At 43.9% G+C, this 25,089-nt stretch overlaps 3 protein-coding genes across 7 annotated transcripts; 1 reads left to right on the top strand and 2 right to left on the bottom strand.

The window, feature by feature from the left end:
* Positions 1 to 8,544: 8,544 nt before the first annotated feature.
* foxd1 (forkhead box D1) lies at positions 8,545 to 9,573 on the bottom strand (the record flags this gene model as incomplete). Its single annotated transcript, XM_084441744.1, has 1 exon — positions 8,545 to 9,573. One exon carries the CDS (start codon positions 9,571 to 9,573, stop codon positions 8,545 to 8,547), a length of 1,029 nt encoding a protein of 342 aa, XP_084297870.1.
* A 4,393-nt stretch (positions 9,574 to 13,966) lies between these two features.
* On the top strand, positions 13,967 to 20,076 carry btf3 (basic transcription factor 3). Of its 4 annotated transcripts, none has more exons than XM_084441688.1 (6): positions 13,967 to 13,997; positions 15,633 to 15,701; positions 16,122 to 16,235; positions 17,084 to 17,285; positions 17,612 to 17,668; positions 19,773 to 20,076. In XM_084441688.1, the coding sequence occupies exons 2-6, from the start codon at positions 15,633 to 15,635 to the stop codon at positions 19,817 to 19,819; spliced, it is 489 nt and encodes a 162-aa protein (XP_084297814.1). In that variant the 5' UTR covers positions 13,967 to 13,997; the 3' UTR covers positions 19,820 to 20,076. The 4 variants fall into 4 exon arrangements, with proteins under 4 accessions (XP_084297814.1, XP_084297817.1, XP_084297816.1 ...); XM_084441691.1 differs by having other exon boundaries at positions 13,997 to 14,084; XM_084441690.1 differs by lacking the exon at positions 13,967 to 13,997 and adding an exon at positions 14,097 to 14,279.
* Positions 20,077 to 20,359: 283 nt separating this feature from the next.
* Positions 20,360 to 24,420, bottom strand: ankra2 (ankyrin repeat, family A (RFXANK-like), 2). Of its 2 annotated transcripts, XM_084442348.1 has the most exons (9): positions 24,398 to 24,420; positions 23,579 to 24,031; positions 22,591 to 22,749; positions 22,263 to 22,328; positions 22,033 to 22,130; positions 21,611 to 21,736; positions 21,313 to 21,379; positions 21,139 to 21,219; positions 20,360 to 20,971 (listed from the first exon to the last, which is right to left on the bottom strand). In XM_084442348.1, exons 2-9 carry the CDS (start codon positions 23,865 to 23,867, stop codon positions 20,916 to 20,918), a joined length of 942 nt encoding a protein of 313 aa, XP_084298474.1. In that variant the 5' UTR covers positions 23,868 to 24,031; positions 24,398 to 24,420; the 3' UTR covers positions 20,360 to 20,915. The 2 variants fall into 2 exon arrangements, with proteins under 2 accessions (XP_084298474.1, XP_084298473.1); XM_084442347.1 differs by lacking the exon at positions 24,398 to 24,420 and having other exon boundaries at positions 23,579 to 24,319.
* Between the last annotated feature and the right edge of the window lie 669 nt (positions 24,421 to 25,089).

The following is a 25,089-nucleotide window of genomic DNA, read 5'->3' as shown; positions in this document are numbered from 1 at the left end:
ATCTCACAGTCTATCATATGTAGCATAAACTGTCATAACGCACTGAAGCACGCAATGTTTCTAAGGGATTTCCCTCACCTCGAAAATCCCATACCATAACCCTGTGGTAAGTGATCACTATCTTGCAGAAAATCAAAGCCCCGGATTCTTAATGTGTTACAGAGGGTCGCGGCTCCGCCTCTGATGTGGCTCACTTTTTGGCAGGGGGCGAGGCCGGGAACAGGGGGCTGGTGTGTCTCATAAAGCCTCTGGATCTCATTGTGGCTCGATCTACCGCTATGAGAACAAAACGTCTGTCAAATAGTGATCCCCGAGTGGAGACAGTTTTGGGCATGACTCCAAAAGGCCGGGAAGACATGCATGCATAAAGAGAGATGGGGGAGGAGGGGGGGCAGAATCAACCCACTTGAATGCTTAGTTCTTGTGTCTTGCTAGTCCCTTTAGAGAGGTCCTGGGCATCTGCAGCAGACACTTTGTGGTTGAATCAATGAGGCGGATAGCAAGAGCAAAGGAGAGAAAGAGAGTGAGAAGAAGGGAGGGAGGGGAAAGAGAGAGAGAGAGAGCTGAGGAGTGGGAAGAGAGGGGGAACAAGATGAGGGGAAAATAGGCAGAGGGAGTTGGTCTTCATGGGTGGCTTCCAATGTTGATGTTTTTTGTGCCTTTTGACTGACAGGGGCGTCGCCATTGAGAAAAAGCAAATGGATGACATAGTGCAGAGGGTGTAGACAGAAACTTCAAAGATGAACTTGCATGTGCGAGTGTGCTTGAACGCACGCGCGCGCACACACACAGACACACACACAAACACACACGCGCACGCGAACACACAAACACACATATATACAAGAAGGAATTCAATATAGTTCTGTGTTTTTGTTGAGCTTGATAATATTTCAAACTCGACAATACAACCTTATAACATTTGAGCTGGATCTGGGTCTAGGTCTGGGACTAGGTCTGGGACTAGGTCTGGGTCTGGGTCTGGGTCTAGGTCTGGGACTAGGTCTGGGTCTGGGTCTGGGTCTGGGCCTGGGCCTGGGCCTGGGTCTGGGTCTGGGTCTGGGCCTAGGACTGGGTCTGGGTCTGGGTCTGGATCTGGGTCTAAGTCTGGGTCTGGGTCTGGGTCTGGGTCTGGGTCTGGGTCTGGGCCTAGGACTGGGTCTGGGTCTGGGTCTGGATCTGGGTCTAAGTCTGGGCCTGGGCCTGGGTCTCGGTCTGGATCTGGATCTGGATCTGGATCTGGATCTGGATCTGGGTCTGGGTCTGGGTCTGGGTCTGGGCCTGGGTCTGGGTCTGGGTCTGGGTCTGGGCCTTGGTCTGGGTCTGGGTCTGGGTCTGGGCCTTGGTCTGGGTCTGGGCCTTGGTCTGGGTCTGGGTCTGGGTCTGGGCCTTGGTCTGGGTCTGGGCCTGGTACTTGAGACTGGGCCTGGGGTCTGGAGGAAGCGCGTGGCTCCTGCTCTCTGTCAGCCCAGCCCAGCGGTGTGCATTACCTGCGGGTGTCAGCATGATGAACGGGCTGCTAGCGCTCGCTGAAGTGTTTACGGCTCAGTGGCGTTGTTGCATGTAACTAAGCAGGCCCCAGACTGGTAGCCACGAGCTACGGCTCTCTGGCAGACCCATCTGAATTGTAACGTAGGATGGTTAATGATGTGTTGGACGCAAACGGTCAGTAGAGGAGACCTTGCCGGGGACGCCAGACAGCTGTTAGCCTGGCCGGTGTAGAAGCGAGTCCCCTCCGGGTGACCAGGGACCCGGGGACTTCCCCGAGTGGCAGCACTGCGGTGGCGCGGCGAAGCCAGCGTATTCCCCCCCGACTATTTATTGTTGCAGCCTAAGTAGGAGAAGCCCCGGCAACCCCTGTACTTCGTTTCAAGTGGACAGAATAATAAATCTGTGGCCCTAACAAATGGTTTGTCTCAGGCCGCCTGTTATTTTATCCTCACGTTCTGCGCAAGCGTGATGGATAAGCTACAGGCTGCGTCTGTTTGTTCGAGCGGCGCGCCCGCCAAAGCAAACAGGGATGGAGGGGGAAAAGATCAGCGGTGAGAAGAGGCAGCGACATAATTCTGCGCTGGATCCCGGACCCGGGGTGGGGTGGTGGTGGGGTGGGGGGTGGGGGGTCACGTCGGGGTGAGATAGCCGAGATGTGAGACAAATAAAAACACACTCTGACTCTTCATCTAAATCTAAATAAGTTATGATGGGGTGAGGGAGATGCATAAGGATGTGTGGATTGATTGTGTGTGTGTGTGTGTGTGTGTGTGTGTGTGTGTGTGTGTGAGGGGGGTGTATATGTAAGTGGATATGGCCCAACGCCAGGGCTTTTCATCCCATCATCAAACAGCACTTCTACTGCTCTACAGTTGTTGATATAACTGTATGTCTCTCCTCTCTCCCCCTCTTTCTCTTTCTGTCTCTCTTTCTCTCCCTCTATCTCCTTCTCTCTCTTCATGAAAACCCCCCATTCTGCACAATTTGTAGGGATTAACGCAGGGGATTAACATGTCTTTCATCAACACCATTCAGTGTGTTAATAAAGGCCTGCCCTGTGCGTTTGGCTTGCAATTAAGTTGATTAAGTCACACTTCTTGAATCGATCTCATAATGTGTAACTAAAACTGACCTGACCCTACTGGGAGGAACGTCACAGCTCTGCCCAACCATGCTAACTCAGTGGAGGGAGCCCATTGGTCCTTTAGAGTTAAACCTCGCCCTGTTAAACGATGACAGGTCAGATCAGAGAAGGTTTTGGGAGGCAGGGGGAGGAGGAGGAGGACAGAGGAAGGAGGTGGACAGCAAGTTTAATTTTATCCTTAGACTTGGGAAATGATATGCCTTCTATGTGAGCATGAAAGAAACATTGCTGGTTATCAAATTGTAAAAATAGCATGTTTTGTTAGTATTATTTCCAGCCTTAGTAACCAAGCGGTGCCATGTCTACACAGAATCATCCTGATTTTAGAAGATACAAACGTAATTATAAAAAAAAGCATGCCATTTAACATTCTTGTTTGATTCTCTGGTTTATATCGTTACACTTTAGAAACTTTCAAAAAACAAACAATGACCTCCAAAGAGAAAAGTGACCGCTACCTATAGCTCCAATGAGACGAGCCCTATTCATATTGTGATAGCCCACCTGGACCTGTCTGCTAGATCAAAAGTGTCTCCGAGATGAAAGATCTATTTGGCTACAGCTAGGGTCCTTGATCCCTATATACAACATGGAGAGAGAGAGAGAGAGAGAGAGAGAGAGAGAGAGAGAGAGAGAGAGAGAGAGAGATAGAGAGAGAGAGAGGACGAGTGCAAAAAAAAAAGTGGTTTCACAAAAGGGAAATGGCAGAATCCACCCCACGGCCTTCTCTTGTGTAGCAGGGCCCTGCAGTTCTGGGCAGCTCTCTAATTAGGCTAGTATTCAGGGGTGGCGTTTAGTTCCCAAACTTTTTAATGGGGCGGAAAGCGAAGCTCCTTTAAGGGAGAGGGGATCAGTGTAGAGAGCGTTCCATACACTGAATAGCAGATGGAAAGATTCTGCACCTCCCTGGGAGGTATTCACTCTGTTCTACTCCTCTTATACTCCTCTTCCCCCGTTTTCTCTCTTTTGCTGTCTTTTTCTCATCTCTCTCCTCCTCTTTTTCTGTGTACCCCTCCCTTCTGTTTTGCCTTTTGTCAAATCTAATGAAAGAGATACCAAACAAAGTATAGTAGACATATGCACATCTGTCTAACGATGATGCCGTTAAAATGTATAGTTTGATGCATTGAGATAGCTAACCTCTTTGCTTATAGATGCTCTATCAACACTGAGAAACAAGGATTGTTTTGTTTTATCACTGTTAAACTTATGGTGGAGACGTTTAGATCATCTTGACTGATTTGGTGGATATTTCATTAAAATATGAGATAAACGTCCAGTGTCTATGATTACTTTGCATTCATGTGTGAGATACAAGTGCAATGTTTGCATAAAGTGTATAAAGAATATTAGATGTATTGCCATAATGTAAAGACAGAGAGAGAGAGAGAGAGAGAGAGAGAGAGAGAGAGAGAGAGAGAGGGGGGGGGGAGACATTCATAATCTCATGCACTTGCACAATATATCCTTATGTTTGGCAGATGTAGCCTATAATTAAGTCCACTAAACCCGGTAGAAAGTCATATTATTAGCATACTTTAATCTTCAGAAGATGATGTCAAGATAATAAAGTGTATTTGAATATATTAGCCTATTGTTCCAATCCAAATTGTCTGAAAATAAATGTCTGTTAACAGAAAGCAAATAGGACTACTATAAAATATATTTATGATATGAGCTCACTGGTAATATATTTACCACACAGATAAATCCTATCACACACATATGCACGTAGGCTATCAACAGAACATTTCATTTTAAACTAAGGTTTTCCGTTTTAAAACATCCATCAACACATTTAGAAATGGAGAAACGGAAGCATGGCCTATGCCACTGTAAATCCACACACAGCCTAGAGAACTGGAAATGAAAATGGCATTTTAGGGTCAGGTGCAACACAATGTGAGGAGTGAGTTGGAATGATAAGTCCAAAGAACGTTTGAAACCAAAGGTTAAAATGTAGGCTACCCTCCCTCTCGTCTCTATTTTGTACTAGGATATGCTTCACTGACTTCACAATCTGTTGAGTCCAACACGGCTTGTCTTTATGGTTGCTTTGAGTTTTTTAAGCCTTGTTTATCCATTGAATTGCTGAAGCGTTCATTTTTTTCACAGCTGCAAATAATTTCATCTCATTTAATTTAAATTCCAAGTTTGCAATGCAGAACCGTTCTTTACTATGTGTGACTAAAAAACATATGCTTGTCCTGTGTCCATGTGGGAGAATATCATTAAAACTATTTTGATATTGATATAATTAAATTATGACATTGATGGTTCATCTGTTGTTGGATAGAGATTACAGAGAGTCTGTATTGCTTTTATGAGCTGAGCGTTTTGGGTGAGCCCCGCTCTTGGTGACCTGTGACCCGCCGTGGATAAATAGCTAACTGCGGAGCTTCAGTTACGCTCGAGGAACCTGACCCATAATTCGTGACATAACGGAAAAACGTTTATCAACCTCTGACGCACCTGAGATATTTCTCTATTCTGTTGGTCCATTTAAGGAAAAGCCATGCACTCATAAATAATAGCGAATGGCTGTTGGTCTAAGTAAAGCCAACAAATCAGCATGTGTCAATGAATAAAATGGGTGCTATAGGCTATTGCTTTCATATAGTTATCCTAATCTAAATTAAGAACAGCCTAAAGTAGCCTATGAGAAGGTTTCATGATATAGCCTACTTTAATAGCCTATAGCCTAGATTGTAACGAACAAAGTGATGTCAAAGCCATTAGTGTTCTATTTAGTTTCTCAAACTTGACAGCTTCTAGCCTACTGAAATTTACGGTTTCCCGAATCCCGCATCCAGCAGCTGTCAGCAAAGTTGCCATTCACTCATTAATTCACTGCATTATGAATGACGTATGATTTTTTGTTCGGCTAAGATACATTTTCACCCAATAGTTTATTCCAAAATAAAGGATACACAACGAGCGATCAAAATATGGCCTATATTAATATTAGGCCTAATAATTTCATATAGCCTAGGTTATTATGATTGATGTAGCCTAGGTGTGAGTATAATAAGAAATCCTAGACACATAGCCTATGCCCATAGTACCCTCGTGCACATGGCGAAGGGGCCCTGAGCTGCTGAGACTGGCCTACTAGATATTTTGCTAGGTCTGGGCTGGCCACATTCTACAATGCAAATAAATACCATGTAGATAATTCCTCCGATTTAGGGCATACATTTTAAGATATCTTCTGAATTTGTAGCCTAATGCCGTGTAAATGACTTTATATAGGCTACATCTGTTTTTTTTAATTAAAATTCGACTGCATGCTTGTTTGTAATAGACGTAGATATTAGTTTGAAATAGGCTTTTAGCATGTAATCTGTCAAATAAATGTAGCCTGTCAAAATGTTGCTTCACCCGTTGAAAGTATTTGAGTCTTTAGGCTACACTGCATGCGAAGGGCAAACACCTTCTATGTAGGCTAGCCTAGCATTCTGCTAGCCTATGTTAGACAGAGTAAAGGTAGCCTACATAGGTTTTTTGTCTAATTGCAAAGGGGAAGCCTATATTTGGGACAATGGCACAAACTTGATCATGACGCCCAGAACATAGGATTGGTGAATGGACAAGGTGCGTTAGCCTAATTTTATCAAGAATTCCAATTCATAAGACTGGGACTATATCGCATGCCTGTCCGTAAACCTGCATTATGTTTAGTAGCCTAACACGTATTGTTATTTTCCTTATACGACCTGACCTCCGTATCCACAGGCCTTGGTCCAGAGGTTGGGTGTGAGTGCAGTCGGGGAAAAGCTCTCCCTCTTTCTCGTTGCGTGTTACATCATCATGCCGGAGATGTCCTCCCGTGGCCTAGTGAACTGTCTCTGAGCGCTGAGCGGTTTTACTACACGCACTTCAGTTGAGTCAGGGGAAGCACGCCGTGACCGTAGCAGGCTGCTGCCGGGTAGCCCATGTTCATTCACGGAAACCGGTTCAATCGTAAACGAGGCATTGCCCATGCCCATCATATCCTTGGAGTTTAGGCACTCTGGAAACAAAGCTATCGCCATAGGCTCTGACTACTGAAACGTATAATCTATTAAAAGATAGCCTAGATCTAGGCCCATAGCCCAAGAACGTTGTGTCAGCACTATTAGACCAAAACATGATGCATGATGATCCAATAATCTAATTCTTCCAATCGGAGAGTGACACAAACTGCCGAGGCTTTAGCCTACTAAAATATAGGGCGAATTCCACACAGGCTACCTAGCATAATGACTGTTTAATTAGGCTATATGATAATTATAGTATGCCCCCCAGACGCCATATCCTACCCGTAGCCTACTGTCGTGTGGCCATTTGGCTCATGATGCGCATCAAATTATCTGATTTCCCTACAAGGCGTTTGTCATGAGCAGGCCTATAACGCGTGTCTGTGCAGAGCTGAAGGAGTAGTCTCACTGGCCAATACATCTCGCTCTCTAACGGCAACCGTGACAAGTATGAGCAGATAATGAAACGGTCGAGGAGGACTGTTTTCTCAAGAGCAGGGCCAGCTGCATCAGATCAGCACTGATAATCACCATCCTGAAGGTAGCAAAATATAGTCTCCGTCACCTCTGTGACACTAGGCTGTCCACCACTTCATAATTACATGGATGAATGTGGGAGAGGGCAAATGGACGTATATAGGCGCAATGTACAATGTTTATTGTGTTTGAACACGATGCGTGTTATGTTCTTTTGGAGAAACAGAAAGACTATTGCAACGTGTGAATAATAGACTGTTACATTGTTACAAGCCTATTGTTACATATGGAGCCCACCTCGCGCTCGTGCACGCGCGCGCGCACGCACGCACGCGCGCACACAAACACACACACACACACACACACACACACACACACACACACACACACACACACACACAGAGTTTAAGGATCCAACGATTCAAGTTCATGCTGTATATTAGGCTATATGATTTAGTAATTTGGTCCATTTCTATATTCAAATAGAAAGCCTTGTAATACTCATTACATAGCCTACTGTGTATCCACTACTGTGTACCCACTAATAAACATTAACAAAATGTGATTGCTTTTTCTTGTCAAGATCACTCTTTTAAAAGGATTCCAAATTAGCCTAGCATTATTATTATTATTATTAGGCTATTATTATTATTATTATCGTTATTCCAAGAATCGTTAAAAGTATGCCATTTAAATTAAAATCATCTGGATAAACAATAACTAAAAACTTCCAGAATATGCAAGATATAGAAAGCATTGACTTCCAGCTAAAATATTTGCACAAAACCAAACTTTATGCAGGTGATCTAGTATCCTAGACCTATTGCTCTAATTAACCTAAACTTTCTAAATAAGTTAATTTCCAAACCAACTTTCATTTTTGTAAAACGATATTTATTCTTATTGAAAAACAAACCGTGTAAAAATATCACACTCCGATTATACAATACTTGCAAGAATGTACAATGTTTTAATACTGAAATAAACACACACTGCATACTGTATAAATGAATTTCTTTCTTCTTTGTGTCTTTTCAATACAAAGTACAAATCAAAACGATAAAAATGTCTCAATTTGTCAAACTAAAAACATGGGTGTGTTTGACACAAAATACATTGTTTTAGACATGTGACCATTTATAACCTGCCCAGTAAGCCTTGATCCTGAGACGCCCTACGCAGTGTCTTAAACCGAAACACTTCATGAAAATGAGTTCGTGGACAAAATTGATTCACACTGAAATGGTAACATAAATATAGGCCCTATTATTTTTTGCAGCATGAATATAGGCACGAATAGTGTTTATGTCCGTCATTCAGCTGCGTGTTATCAAATAATCATACAAAAATAATCCTACCTTCAAAGAGGGGCGTTTTTGTTTGTGTCTCTTGAAAACTTTGAAGTAAAGAAAATTAACAGCTACTAGTGCCGCTGACAATTCTGTTGGTAAAGTTGTCGACCGTGTGTAAAACAGTTCCTTGGTGCACGCTCGGAGGCAGGTTGGGCGACTGCGGCGTGAGGGTGGATGATAACATTGGAACAACAGGAGAAGTCCGCGAGGCACAGTGAGAGTGCGCGGGGCTCAACGACCCCCCAATGATGCTCTCTATGGAGAAGGGAGACCGTTGGACAGGCGAGCTGGACTTGGCTGCAGTCTGTATGGGTGATGACATGCTGGGACTGAGCTGAGGGTAAAATCTGGTCCTGGCCAAGTCAGTGGTAGTGGGCATCAAGGACGGTGCGGGAATAATGGTTCCCGTGTGTGAATGCCTGGACTGCTGCTGCTGCTGCTGAAACGCAAAAAGCGCAGAGTGTGTGTGGTAGGATTGCAGCTGGATACCGTAGCCGCAGCCGTAGGGTCCATAGCCATACGCAGCGGCGGGGATAAAACTGTTGTGCTCCCGCAGCAAGTCCTGCGTCTGCTGGCGTTTGAAGCGTTTCCGTCGTCTCAGAAAGCTGCCATTGTCGAACATGTCAGCCGATTCCGGGTCTAAGGTCCAGTAGTTGCCCTTACCGGGATTCCCGGGCTCCCTCGGTATTTTAACGAAACAGTCATTCAAGGATAAGTTGTGCCTGATGGAGTTTTGCCAAGCAGGGAACTTTTCCCGGTAGTAAGGGAAGCGGTTGCTGATGAAGTCGCAGATCTCGCTGAGGGTGAGCCTCTTCTTTGGGCTCTGGAGGATGGACATGGTGATTAAGGCGATGTAGGAGTAGGGGGGCTTCACCAGCGTGTTCTTGCTCGCTGGCTTGTAGGAATCCCGGGAAGACGAGTTGTCCATGCATGGCGGGGAGCCAGCCAGGAGGATATCGTCGTGCATCTGCGCCACCTCGTCTACATAAGAGCGCGTCTGGCTGTCCCCGTCCTCTCCCTCGCCGACCACGTCGATGTCGGTCTCTTCCGAAAGGATGGAGGCATCCGACATCTCGGAACTCAAAGTCATGGCTCGCGGCTGTGCGCTCGCGTCCAGAAGCTACGGCGGAGAGGAGGAGATGCGCGAGCGACTCTGCCCTCTACTAGAACAACGCATATGAGAGGAGCGCGCCAGCATTAAAGAGAGAGATGGTGTCCTTTTATTCTCCCCACTTCCATATGCTATTTTCGTAGACAACGCACCATCCGATGCTATAGTATAAAGTGCGCACGGGGACAGGGAAATGGCCAAACCTGAATCATAAAAAGGGCGGATCTTCCCTCGTACTTTATACCAGCCTTCTGATCACATGGCACGTAACGTCACCAAGGCACAAATGAAGAGAGGAAAAAAAACAGAAATGGTCTGAAAAATAACTGTGGAGGATTTAATTTTTGGTAAGGGCTATACTCTTTCTAGCGGTCATTTTGGTGCACATATGGCTAATCTGAACCTCTCATTCCGTTTCAGTTGTTGGCTCAGTAATGGATAGTCTACTTTATAAATAGAGGATAAAAGAGGCCTTCGAACAAAGCATAATGATGGCATCTCTTTTCGATCATAATTTATTATGATAGCGGGCTTTAACATGGACGAGGACTTGCATTTTGCACCATATAGGTATGAACTAAAGCCTTTAGGCTATTGATGTGTTTTTTTAATAGGCTAATTGCCACAAATAGCTCATATGTTAAAAGATTTTGAACAATCTAATCTTGATAGTTGCAGACGGAGTTTCATGCACTCTGTCCAGGCATCATAGTTTGCGTGATCCGGTAGTTATCTAGATTATCCGCGAGCCATTTGTAATGGAAAAGAGTCAGCTGTTAACTCGCATCAGTCACGGGTCATGCAGAGCACGCGAGCTTCAGAAATAAGGGCCTCCGCTATGCACATACTAGCATTGGGTTTTTATATAGCATTCAAAAAACTAGGCTATTTTTTGGGGGGTGTTAAAGTCAGCCTACGTGAGAGTTCTGAAGTGTCTACACATCTTAATTATTGAAAATGTGTATGGTTCATTTTGATGGCCTCAAATTAGCCAAATTTTACAACCGGATTGCGTGACACGGCTTTCAAAACCTGAGTTTTGCTTATTGAGCAATCTTCCGTCAACCCGCCTGTCGTTTATTTATTAATTCAGATAGGCCCAGGACTACATATAAACTCATATTTAATCTTTCATTGAGAAGGAGGACGTCGTCTAGGCTAACTGCTGACAATGCTGTTACAACCACAGTAACCATTCCCTCTGTTAGGCTATTAACTTCAAAGATGTTTCCATATTTGATCCTACCGAATACTTTTATATTAAAGATCTCGGAGACATCGTTTCATTAAGGTATGCGACACCATATTGATTCATTTAAATCATAAAATAGGCTATCTAAAATGTAGCCTACCCTGCAGCAAAAGTGGTCTTGTTCTTCACCTATTGTGTTGTTATTGTGTGCCTATAGCCTAATAATAGTCGGTCTTATCAACTTTAGCCTACAATAGTAAAATGTGTAGCCTGGTTTTATATTAGCTTACACTAATGTAAAATGACAGACATAGGGGTGGAGATTGGAATTGGTTTACGCATTGTGGAATGCTGAATTTAAATAGGCCCATTGAGAGTTAAAAAAAGTGCAGACAGAATAAAAGTGCAGAAAGCATTAGGCCTACTAGCCTACTCTATTAGTTCGAAATGTGAACATCATTTTGAAGTAGGCTATGTTAATCTAGCCTACATCTAAGAGGAATTCCATAAGGTCAAGTATGTTACATTTATAGGAACAGAACATGCTTTCAAACGAATTTGCAGTTTTTAAAGTTTTTTGGACATAATAACATGCAATGTATGAGAAGGTTAAGGGGAACTAATATTTTAGGAAAATAGGAATATGAAAATATCTGCTTCGATCTTTGAAATTGATAGTTGGCCTGTCGACACATTATACAATGTTTTCGTTTCACGAGCACCACCCAGCGTCAAGAAAGTTATAGACACTGCACCACGCCTGAGCTTCAAGTAGCCTACGTTTTATAAACCTGTTGTTTATTAAAATCATAATATCCACTATTAAATCAATGTCATGTTTTACGCGTGTGTAGGACCATAGTTTACAGACTAGCATAGCTGTATGGTCATAACTCGCTGAACTATAAAACAATATTTTATGTAGCCATAAAGGCCTACCTCAGGACTGTCATTTCAAAATGTTCAACATGACTTTTAGGAGGAGTTTTAGATATTCCTGAAAATATTTTATTGTCTGGATGCTTTTTGTTTAGAGAGATTAGTATCACACTAATATCTACGACAGATCAATCTGAGAAATTATAGGAAAATAAATAAGGTAGTCTGACTGACATCTTAAAAAAAAAAAGTGCACAGCCCTGCTTTTCTTTTTAGACTTAGTTTATGGCACATGGGATTGCAAGATGAATTAAACCCACTTTTAAAAAACAAAGATTTAGATGATAATATAATGTAGATGTTTCTGTAGGCCACAATTATAATTGGCCATGAAAAAAGTCGTCCAATAACCGGTGGCCCTTTTATTTGCCTGACCGATAGCGAGTAGTGACATACAGTATTCGACCCATCATTGCCAAATATATGGAGATATTAGACCATGTATGAATCAGATATTCTCTTTGGATATTGGAATGTAAAACGTATAATAATAATAATAATAAATAATAATAATAATAATAACAATAATAATAACAATAATAAGAATACTAATTGCTTATTCGTTCCAATATTCGTTAGATATTGGGTAGATTTAAGTCTAAGGTATAATGAAAATACCACATTCAGATTAGATCCACTTCTTGATAAATTAAATATATATATTCTGGACATCGAGGGGTCTTTATTTGGCCACGCGTGACACACCCAAGCACGTGAGTAAGGGCGACACGGCACACACAACATACATAGGCTACACATCTTCGGTGGTCGCCGGTGGAAATTGTTCCCTGCATGTCTTCCATCCAAGCTGGCCTCTCCAGGGGCAGCCAGGAGCGGGCAACCATCGATCATGGCGTCCGGGGACCAAGTCCAAACGCTCTCAGGGACCGGACTGACGAGCATCTGTTCTTCTGCCTGTTTTTCGTATTGGGTTATTTTGGGAGGAAACCCTTACAAACACGGGAGAACATGCAAATTCCGCACAGAAAGACCCTTGCTGTAAGGCGACAGTACTAGGTAGGCTAGTGCGCCACCATGCCGCACGTGAGCGATTTTGGGGTTCAGTGTCTTGCTCAAGGACACTTCGCCACAATGAGGGAGGGGGGGGGGGGGGGGGGGTGCTGTGATCCAACCGGCCACCTTGCGATCCCCAGCCGGCCGCTCTACCTCCCGACATTAACAATTTTGCGATAGTCCTGTAGGCTATTATAGCCTATGCAAATTCTAATAATGATAATTGATTGTTTGAGATTATTTGTCTAAATGTAGCCAAGCTCAAAGGCATATGGTTTATTTTATAATTTCCCACATAGGCTAGGATTCACTCATTTCACACATGGCTCTCTTGGGCTAAGGAGGGAGGATTTTTGAGCTGACACTTAAAGCAGGTCTCGCATGTGTGGTAAACCACTTCTAAAGTGTTTCTAAATTCCCTTCTGCGATCGAAGGGTGTTTCCGTGCCACGGGGTACCAAAAAAGCACTTAGCTGCTGAACGCAATCCTGCCTCTCGCTCTGACAAATCCCATGAATGTCACCAAAACAGTTCGTCTCATGGGACTCAATGCATGGGATTACTATATACCACATGCATAAAAGGCAAGACAATACGGGTGTAAGATTTTGTGTGCGTGCAGACATAGTTTGCTGCTTGAGTGAGCATGTGTCTCCGTGTGTGTGTGTGCGTGCGTGTGTGTGTGTGTGTGTGTGTATGCATTATAGGCCTACCCTGGACCTGTTTTTCTTTTGAGCTGGTTAGATTGGAAACAATAATGACCAGTTAACCTGGTGAAAACAAAGGAAACTTAACAGCTGAATCACCTAAAGGCATTTTGTCTATCTCAATTAGCCTACTTAATTATTTTAATCAGGTGAGAAACCATAGATTGACCATAGAAAGTCATAGATTACCAATGATCCATTGCTTGACCTCTCACAACGCGGAATATAGCCTAAGCCTACAAACCTTAGGGCCTAGCCTATGGTCATCTGGATGGTCTTGATAACAATTTTGGTAGGCAATAATTCACAATTCATATCAATATGGTCTTAATGAATTATTCTCCATGTGATACATGATACACGTCTGGATATAAAACTACACGTGTTCTTGCTAGCCTCACAGTTTCAAAGGTGTCCCTGTTTATTGATGAAACGGTCCTTACCTCCTGGGTCATTTGCACCTCTCTCACAAATTGGTCGCACGTCACTTCCCTCCCCCTCCTCTCTCTCTCGCCCCATCTTGGTCCCCGCGTGTTTACTGCTAGTGTGCAGGTCAGCGAGGAGCTCTCAAATACCTTTTTCCCTGTACTGTTTCTCCTCTTTCCCTGTACTGTTTCTCCTCTTTTCCAACGGCACAAGGTAAACACGATCCTTGTCGTTCCGGTGATATCAGAGACGTTTAAAGTCCTGGACTAGAAGATAAGCAATAGAAACGGGATGGTGGGAGTGACAGGCAGCTAACTAGCTATCAGTCTGACCCCATAGAACTCCTCTGTAACGTTAGCAACTTGCTAAGGTTGAAAGGCTAGCTTGCCTAGCAAATACCAGTTTCAAGTAAGGGTAACAATGTGATTCGTTGTCAGTAGGCTATGTAATATATATATACTTTAAACTGCACTTCGCTTAGCTCGCTAGCTCAACTAACCTAGCTACAGTAACGTTAGCTAAACTAGCTAGCTGCCTTTCAGTCAGGTAACACTAGTTTCCTAGCCTGGGTCCAGAGGTTCGGATCCGCCCACTCCAAAGTTCACCGATTCTTGATCGGTTAGAGTGGAAACAATGTTCAGACTGAAGTTCAACGACATCAGGCTACCACTATATTATTTGTTTTAATCAGCTTGCTAGTTGTCCTGATTATGAAATGACTATCATGCAAGTCATCTAACGGTAGCTATCAATATAACTTTGTCTTTGTTGTATCTCTGACCTGGCTGGTCTTGAGAATGCATTGTTTGGAATGGATAAATGCTAGCTGGTTTGCTGGGACTGTAGCTACACTATATGGACAAAAGTATTGGGACACACTTCTTAATCATTGAATTCAGGTGTTGCGTTCATCCCATTGCCACAGGTGTATAATATCAAGCATCTAGCCATGCACTCTGCCTGTACAAACATTTGTGAAAGAATGGTTCATTCTAAAGAGCTCACTGAATTCCAGTGTGGTACTGTAATAGGATGCCACTGTTGCAACAAGTCAGTTCCTGAAATGTCTGTTTAGTCCTAGATATTCCACGATCAACTGTTAGTGGTATTATTGCAAAGTAGAAGCGTTTAGGAACCAAAGCAACTGAGCCACAGTGGCAGACCACTGGCTTGTCTTATCTGGCAGTCTGATGGACGGGTCTGGGTTTGGCGAATGCCAGGAGAGCGTTACCTGCCTGACTGCATTGTGACTGTAACTGTAAAGTTTGGTGGAGGAGGGATAATGGTCTGGGGTGTTTTTCTGGGGTTGGCCTAGGCCCCTTAGTTCCAGTGAAGGGGAATGTTAATGCTTCATCTTACCAAGACATTTTGGACAATTCTATGCTTCCAACTTTATAGGAACAGTTTGGGGAAGGCCCTTTTCTGTTCCAGCATGACTGTGCCCCAGTGCACAAAGCAAGGTCCATAAAGGCATGGTTGGGTGAGGTTGGTGACACAATACTTTTGTCCATACCTGGTCAACTTTGTGAGGTACAGCAGCTGTTGATCATGCAGCCCAACATGCACCATCCAGCCTGTCAAGCAAGGTCAACCTTGACCGTTGTCAGGACAACTCTGGTGATTTAATGATTTTGACAAGTTATAAACCCCAGAAATACAACTGTTGCTTTAGCCAAGTTACAGGAAAAGACATGCATCTTAAGATAGACATGTTCTACAAAATTCTACCAATTGACTGATTAACATTTTTTTCTGTGTCAGATGAAAGAAACAATTATGAATCAAGAAAAACTTGCAAAACTTCAGGCACAAGTCCGCATCGGTGGCAAGGTAAGACTGGCAAAACCTTACACTTAACATTGATGTATAATATCCTTTTGACAATGTTCTTGATACGTCTTTGTACAGTACGTCACTGCATTGCAGCCCACTGTTTCTGATTCATGCATTGATGGCTATTCTAGAATTTTAGAGCTGTTTGAAGATGTGAAATAAAGAAATCTTGAATCTTGAGATGGTGAATACCTTAATTTACAATTTCTTCATTTAGCGGACACTTTTATCCAAAGCGACTTACAAAGTGTGACTTTGCTCACGGGCACAACGGTAGCCTGGTCTTGAACCAGCGACGTTGTCTGTCACTGGTCAGATGTTCTCACCTCTGGGCTACCTACTTTTTCCTGTAACATCTCATTGGTTGTAACCTGAGTAAAGGGAGCGCTAGTTTAACTGTTTATTCATGTCTTACAGGGCACTGCTCGCAGAAAGAAGAAGGTCGTACACAGAACAGCGTCTGCAGATGACAAGAAGCTCCAGTTCTCCTTAAAGAAGCTGGGAGTCAACAACATCCCTGGTATTGAAGAGGTGAGGTTGTCTTCATTAAAGCTATAATACACCACTCTTGCTTTTTAGACTCATTTAATGTATTTAAAAAAACAAACGTCTTTATTGAGCATGCAGTGAGACACGCGCATCACATCGCACGGTGTAGCGAAACACACCCACACACACACATAAATGGCTGGAGCGTCCACCGATGAAATTCTTCTCCTGCTCTTAACCCATCCCGTCGTCCTTCCCCCAAGTGCGGCCGGGAGTAAACAGTGGGCAGTGTGCATGGGCCGCGCCCGGGGGACAACCAAGCGCTCCTCAACGTCCTTGTCAGGGACGGACAGCGCTACCGATCTGTTCTTCTGCATGTTTCTCGTATTGTGTCCTTATGGGAGGAAACCTTTGTGACACGGGGAGAACATGTAAATTCCACACAGAAAGGCCCAGAGACCTTCTTCTTTCCGTGAGGCGACAGTACTAGGTACTGAGCCACCGTGCCACACGCGAGCGATGTTGGGGTTCAGTGTTTTGCCGGGGACCTTGCGATCTCTAGCCGGCCGCTCTACCTCCTGAGCTACGTGCCGCCCCAAGTACATTTCAAGTACAGGCTTCTCTAACAGGTGTCACTGCATCACTTTTCAGCATTGCTTCACTTTATCTTGGGTCCTCTGACTTAAAAACATGTGACCACCTCTCATAAATAGCATACCTTTTTAGTCAGCTACACCACCGAAAAGCTAGCAAATCGACGGTGTGAGTGGTTGATATTCATACTAAGGAGTGAGTTTAAACCAGTTCAACTCTGTTCCACTCGGCGAGCGTTTCTGGTCGGTAACCCTCTTCTTGCGCTGGCTCTCCTTCCACTTCTGTTTGCTTCTCAGGTGAACATGTTCACAAACCAGGGGACAGTCATCCACTTTAACAACCCCAAAGTGCAGGCCTCCTTAGCAGCCAACACCTTCACCATCACCGGTCACGCAGAGACCAAGCAGCTGACAGAGATGCTGCCCAGCATCCTCAACCAGCTGGGCGCCGACGGCCTGACCAGTCTGATGAGGCTGACAGAGGCGATGCCCAAACAGGGTACGTACGTGAGCTAGATCAGACCAAACCTAAAGCACAAATAATACTTTCATATAGCCCTGCTTTAAGTATTTGATCTAGGTATTAGACTCAGGTCTGGACTAGATAATGAAAAGACACTTTATTTCCCAAGGGACACTTTTTTGTCCAAACTCCCCTGATACTGAGTGTAATTGTAATTAATTCTAATCAGTGTAATGCATTTCTTCATGATAATACATTAACATAGGTGTAACGTCAAGGTAAACTGAATCCCATTGAAGACATGAAGCTATATGATAGATCTAAGACTGGTTGTTGACTTGACGCCTTCTCTATCCTTCCAGCTGGAGATGGCAAAGCACTCATCCCCCCTGTAGAGGAAGAGGAAGATGAGGTTCCAGGTGAGTCTCTCTGCTCCTTAGTCCTTATCCCTGAAGTGTCCACCTGTCCACTCTAGTCTGAAAGGCACAATAGAGTAGACGTCCATGTTTACACCAATCACATGCTTCTAAATGGATACACGGTTGTGGACATAGAGTATGAAGATAAGGGTGGAGGAATGGGATGTAGCGTTGGATAATGGATGTCATTGTCATACCCTCCTCTCAGTAAGGCTGGGTATTGTTGGGAATTTTTCGATTTCAGTACCAGTTGCTAAACTTTTTTATTTATTTTTATTTTATTTTATTCTTATGTTGAATGAGAGTGCTTTTAAATCTATAATAGCCATATTGTCTTTCTATTCGCCTTAATGTAGCCTTGTGAGACTATCCTGATCATGAGCTCATATCCTCTTTCTCTCCACGGATCAGTCTGGCCACCCAGCCATACAAACCGTTTGTGCTAGAGGAGCTGCCAATGGATTTTGGATCAAAATGTGTTTATTAACGGGCGATTGGATCAACACATTATATTGACTAACTTTATGAGCGGAGCTTCCGAGCACAGTCGGGTAAACAGCCAAAACATTTTCTCTGGAGAAAAGCCTTGAATTCAGTTATTTGTTCGTTCAGTAAGGTTATGCCCACCTGTTCTGGTACAAGTGCTGCGTAGCAGCATCGTCACCAACCTCCTCAAGGGCGGCGCCATTTTAATTTTCGTCATCAACTAAACTGGATGCTGATTGGACAGGCCAAACTTTGGCCAAGCTCAAACTGATTTCTTTTTGAGAGTTGCCAGACTGATCCTTGTAGAGAAACAGAATGTGGACATGTGAGATCAGGATGGTTTTAGAAGACTAAAACTAGCTGCTCAGAGTGAAACTATTCTAATACTGCAAAGGTTAAAGGTAAAAAAATAAAATAAATCAAAATCTCAATTTATTGTGAACAATACAACAGATGGTACACAGCAGGAATATTATATGTATCTGGTTACAGCCTGATAGTTGGTACTGAATTTTTGGACACATTCTGGTTCTATTTAGTTAAGTTTATTAGACAATAGTTAAAATACACGATAGTCTAGTCATGCATCATATTTGGTATCGATATGATGATGCGGCCGATATACCAATTACTGTAGGCACTGAACATCGGCCCCCAACCTACCCTTCACCACATGTTTGAAGTTCTTCTCTGTCCTTTGGCCGTGTGAAACCTAATACTGTCTTAGTCATTGAGGGTTTTTTACAGTTGTTTTTTTTATGGTAGACAATATAGACCAGTTGCTCTCTAACTTGCTCCTCTGGTGTTATTTCACATTGGGGTGATTTATACGCTCTCCCAAGTTTGTGTGACTCTTCAATAACTTACATCTGGGTTCGTATTTTCTCCCAGATAATGTAACCATGGCAGGTTTGCTTTCTTTTGGGAAGTGAAAGGGGTCATGCTAAGGGGATCCATCAGTGACCGTAGTTGGTGGTGTGGCAAGGCGGTTAGTGTTTGAAACTTGTGTTCGTTGTTTATGAGTTCTGAAAGCCCAGTTTGCTTTTCTTTGTGGAGAAAATGGGCCAAACACATGAGGTTGTCATTACAATTACGCCAGCTTTTCCCAGGGCTCTCCTTTTCCTGTAACCCAAGTTTTCACAAATGTAACAAACGATTACGTTCGCATTCAGTGAGAGCAGACAGTTGAAGCCCGTTGACACAGGGTTAACGGTCTGTGCCATCATGTTATTATTGGAGTTACCTTTCTTGTTCCCCCCACTAAAAACAATTATATTCAGACCTCTGAATTGTTTCCATTTTAACCCTGAACTCACTATGGGACCAAATATGGACTGGATAGATTTATCAGATTTCATTGAGCAATTAGGACCGTCTTTTTGATCCCAAAGTGCCACGATTTTTACAGCTGTTTTCTCCAGTCCTGTGGGGCCTCTCTTACTGAGCACAACTCCTCCGAGGGGAGAGAAATTACCTGGGGTCAGGCTTCACATGCACATGCATCTTTTTTCTACGCTGGTCTGGGACTATACGAGAGGCATGTACAGCATGTTTGCAGAGGTGCACGTCTGCTCCCCTTGGCTCGCTCAACTTGCCGTCAAACCTCTTGTCATTCCAGATCTGGTGGAGAATTTCGACGAGGCTTCCAAGGATGAGGCAAAGTAGAGGAAACGGGTGTTGAAGAGGATCCAGGCTTGACTGGCCGTGTGGGGCACAAGATGAGTTTTTTTTTTATAGTTCTCCCCCCCCCCCCACACCCCCGTCTCACTTTACAAATGTTTTTTGTGTGTGCTCTGTGAGTGTTCCTAGCCAGTTCTGAGAGGCCATACACATGTGTGGTGTCCGTCTCTCCACAGCTGTTTCCCCGCGTTACTGTGCCTGATTTCTGTACAGCCTGACTGAAACCCCTCATATCTGGAATAAATATTTGCTATTGTGAAGAGGTTACCTGAGTTATCTTTCTGTATCTTTACCAACTACTGTATACTACTACTGAATGCCAATATGTTCACAATTATCGGTGTTTGTGTTGGACTTGGACATTGAGTTGGACTATTGCACTATTGTTGGAACAGTAAGTATATATCAGTAAGGTATAGCTGTCTTAAGGAGCATGAATGGACTGCCATTCACCCTGAAAGCAGATTGGAGGGGCGGGTGCTCATTTAAAAACATTTATTTACAACCAATACGTAGCACCACAACAATAAACAGCACCTTCCATGGTGGTTTTACCATGTCATTGCCAAACAAACACAAAAAAGTATAAATTACACTAAGGCAACACAGCAATCCTCAGGACCCATGGCCATTGTTTAAGGGTAATGGCTCCTGTTCATAAACCTGCTCCTTTTTTCTAAGGGCTGAAACCCAATATCAAATATGAAAACGCAAAATTCTCAACGTTCTTTCGAGTTCCTACGTAGCCCAAAGTTCCCACTTGGCCACAAGTTCACAAGCCATTTCAAGAAAGCAAACCTAGGAGAACAGGGTTAGAGCAGAAAGCTTACTGTACGTCTCAGTGACTCCCCGTTTATAGATCATAAATATTCACACGGTGACATGCTTCATAAAAACCATTCAAACATGAGCTTCTTTAACTGATAAGCCTGCAGTCCCACAGGCACATGACATGACTGTCCTCAGTCCAAATCCTCCTTTATGGCATCAGCTGTGTTTTCCCCTCTAGCCAGGGTGGCCTCCTGGACACAGCAGTGACGGTTTCTGGGTGGTGGTCATCCCTGGGCCTCAGAGGTCACTGTCACTCCCTGATTCCCATTAGCAGGTTCAGTAAGTGGACCTCCATCACCAGTTGAACTGAACAAAAAAGGCATTTCAATAATACTCTTACATAACAACAACACAGAGAAATGGAAAGAAGGACCTGAACATCTGAATGATGCTTGAACACGTTCTTATGTATAAAGTTATATAGAAGTGATGTGTACTGTGTAAGTGAGTGACTCGTGTGAGTGACTGCATACCGTTCCTATGACCCATAGCCACAGCCATGTCCATGGCGTTGAACCCAGAATCAGACTCGATGGTGGGATCGGCTCCGCTTTCTGGGGGCAGGACAGAATCAGACAGAGGATTATTATACACTACTGATCTCTGTGTGTGTGTGTGTTAAGTGAAAGATGAGACGGCCTCCTTACCCAGAAGGATTTCCACGCAGCGCACGTGATTCCCATGTACTGCGTAGAGTATGGGGGCGCCTCCGTTCTGAAACCCACAAACTCTGCATCACAGAGGCCCTCGTAGTGGGGCAACCTGCTCCCCCAACTCTCCATCCTCACTAAATCAATCACACTGTGATCAATATCACACAGATGAACATCCGCTGAAAGTCTTACTTGATGCCCAAGTTCACGCCAATGCAATCCCCTACTGTTGTTACATCAATACGTGCTGACGACATTGTATTTAGTATTAAACTACTAAATAAACTCTTACCCAGTCATACTCATTGACGTCGACCCCACAGTCGATGAGCATCTTGACTATGTCAGTGTATCCTTTACTGCAGGCCAGGGACAGGGCACTCTCCCTGCCTTTGGCCAGCAGATTGGGGTCAGCTGCCTGGTGAGAGGAAATAACATGAAGGATGAGGTTTTTTTGGGGGGGGGGTTCAAACTCGGTTATGTCCATAATAATGAGTTTTTAAACTACTATGTGATGGGTATGCATTTTCTAACATAGGAGGCTACTGTAATACTGCTTCTAGATGAACCTAGCCTTGTGAGAATGTGATCTCGCTAGATCAGGATGGTCACATGAGATAAACCATGTCCAAATGAGTAAAGTCACAGCACTTTTTGGTAAGTGTGTGTGTGTGTGTGAGCTGTTCTCGGTGGCTGTGTGTGAGTGGTTCTTACGTTCTGTAGCAGGAACTCCACCACAGCAATCTGACCGTGTGCTGCGGCCCACATTAGGGGAGTGAAACCCTCCTCATCCTGAAGGTTAATAACGGTCTCTACACACAAACAAACAAACACAAAGATATAGTATGTGCATTGCAAGAATACGACAATTGAAGGCTGTGCTACGCTGGAGACATGTCACAATTTAGCCACCTGCGATTCCGTCACATGATCACCGGTCTCACCTTGCTCTATCCTGCTGGCGAGGAACACCATCTCCCCCTGAGCTGCCAACTGGTGGATGGATAACGCTGAAAAGATGAGGCACACTCCATATAAACACACTTAACACAGTTATCCTTCAGAGAAAAGTCTTAATTAATTAATCAGTGCATTCTTCCTTTCTCTGCCGATTGGGGTAGCCATCTAATCTCTAATCTACCATGATTGGATGGGAGAAATTGTGCTTCTACAGATGTTTCCAATGCGTTCATGTCATATCCATAATTTCTCCAGGTGAACAAACAAGGACACGTCTTTAGATTGACCTTGGGGCTAAACACTTTTACTTACAGTGCACCAGGAGAGGAGTGGAGGAGACTTCATTCCCGCGGTGCTTGTTGGTGAGCGTGGTGGACTGCTTGATGGGAGAGAAGTGCTTGGTGGTGGAGGGGGTGTAGACATGACGCACCTGTATCCCTGGGGAGGGGGAGGTCTGGATGTTGCACTCAGCTGAAAGAGGAGGTAAATATAGCGCTAGCATCAGCTCAATTATCGGTTGTAGCCTTTATCTGCCCAATTCAGCATACATATGTGTCACGTAAATTATACAAGCTTACATTGTGTTTGGGACAGTCAAGCAGGACTTAACAAGAAGGGAGGATATCATCCCATGGGCCTAATACCTCAAGACTAGCCCCAGGCTTATTTGCTTTGTAGTTGTAGTTTCCGGTTTAAGCGGAACCCATTATGTTTAATTCATGGGTAGCGCATCCTATCAAGTAGGGAATGTTGATAGACATTTCCACATTCCCTACCTGACAGGATGTGCAACCCATGAATTAAGCACAATAATGGGTCGTAGGACATTCTGATAGACATTTCCTCTCTGACAGGATGCGCTATAAGCACACTATAGTGCATTCTTATAGACATTCAGGTAGGAAATGTCAAACAGAATGCCCAACTACCCATTATATTGTGCTTAAACCATGGGTAGCACATCCTGCCAGAGAGGAATTGTCTATCAGAATGCCCTACGACCCATTATTGTGCATAATTCATGGGTAGTGCATACTGTGAGGTAGGAAATGTGGAAATGTCTATCAACATTTCCTACCTGACGGAATGCACTACCCATGAATTAAGCACAATAAAATGGGTTGTAGGACATTCTGAAAGACATTTCCCACCTAACAGATGCGCTACCTATGAATTAAACATAACATAATGGGTGGTAGGTCATCCTGAGAAGGTAGGAATAGAAACCAGGCTCAGGCGAGGCCACCTCAAGACACAAGTTACCAAACACTCTCCAGAAGAGTAGGCTGTAAATTGGTACCTTTGAATAGAACAGACGCCACTTCCAGGTCTGAGTTGACCTGGTCCTGGATGTTCTTGCTATCCTCCTCGTTGAGCGACTTGACGAACCTGGAGCACACGTTCATGTCGAAGCGGTTGGGGAGGATGAACTTGATGCCCATGGCGACGTTCTGTGCCCCGGTGTCGTCCGTGCCCACCGGGTGCTCGGTCTTGATGGTGGTCATGTCGGGCATCACGCAGATCCCCTCCATCTCCTCCGAGACGAGAGGGCAGTCCGCGATCCTGTCTGATCCAGAGACGGTATCCATAACTGGTTACAGGACAGCTGCGATGCTGGATGCTTATTGAATGTGACCTGGTCGTTCTGTTCACCGCATCGGATGTCTCTCTTCTAGGCTTGTGATGTGGGTTGTCTCTCTTCTAGGCTTGTGATGTGGGTTGTAAACGCACAGCGAGTCTATAGCTAGCAGGACTAGGGAGACAGACACACAGACCAGGCTGTTAGCCTGCTAACTGCAAAGTGACAAGCAAGATAAACGAAAGCTTACAATCAGCCAGACAGCATCATGTAGCTCGTACCAGGCAGCTAACTGTAAGTTAACGTTAGATATGCTTACGAAATACCAAGCTGCCTATATAAGTTAGCTAGCTAGGTAAATCGTAAACAAACCGCTAGTTAACGTTAGCTAGCTAGTGCTAGCGTACTCTGGCACGGTTCTCTATAGCTGGCTAGCCGATACTTTAATGCCATTAGCAATCACTAGCTAATTCTATAAATAATGTCTTTCCCAACCCATTGTATATGGCTTTTGTTGATGATATGCACAGATAACGTCACCTTTGTGCTTGTTTTGATGGCGGTCGGTGGTCCAGACATGCGCAGTGTTCACTGTTGCATCAATAAAGATTTATCCAAATTGTTCAAGTCTGATTAACAATAAACTTCGAAATTATTCACCAATCGCTCTCAGACTCAGTTATTTCCATGGACTTTAACATCCTTGATAATAGAACTGGGTAAGAGACTAATCTGATTAATGTACACAGTTCTGTGAAAATAATTTCCCCCTAGGGAACAATAACGATCTAATCTAAGCCTCAGACCAGGTGAACATATTTGTCAGTCAGATACGAGTTAAATAAAGTTTAATTACATTAAATTAAATTATACTGGTCCTAGTGTAGCCCATACTATGGGATTGATCAGATCAGAGCAGAATCAGTTTTTTTTTGCCACGGTAGTTTACATACAGGACTAGGAATTTTTAGGTCGATGGTGCATAGATGGAGACATTAGACAGGGTGCAACGACAAGATGGGACAGTGCAAAGACAGGACAGTGAAAATACAAAATGCAATATATACAATAAAATAAAGGCAAAATACAATATACAGAGCGGAGTGATCCTTATTGATGAGGCTGGTGGCAGTAGGGAAGAATCTGTTTTGTGGCATGAGGTCTTGGTCCTGATGGACCGCATCCTCCTGCCGGAGGGACTTGGATCAAAGAGATTGTGACCAGGGTGGGAG

The sequence above is a fragment of the Borostomias antarcticus genome, assembly GCF_949987555.1.
Source record: "Borostomias antarcticus genome assembly, chromosome: 8".
Taxonomy (NCBI): domain Eukaryota; kingdom Metazoa; phylum Chordata; class Actinopteri; order Stomiiformes; family Stomiidae; genus Borostomias; species Borostomias antarcticus.
The sequence above is the reverse complement of the archived record's forward strand: the minus strand, read 5'-3'. Positions and strand labels throughout refer to the sequence as shown.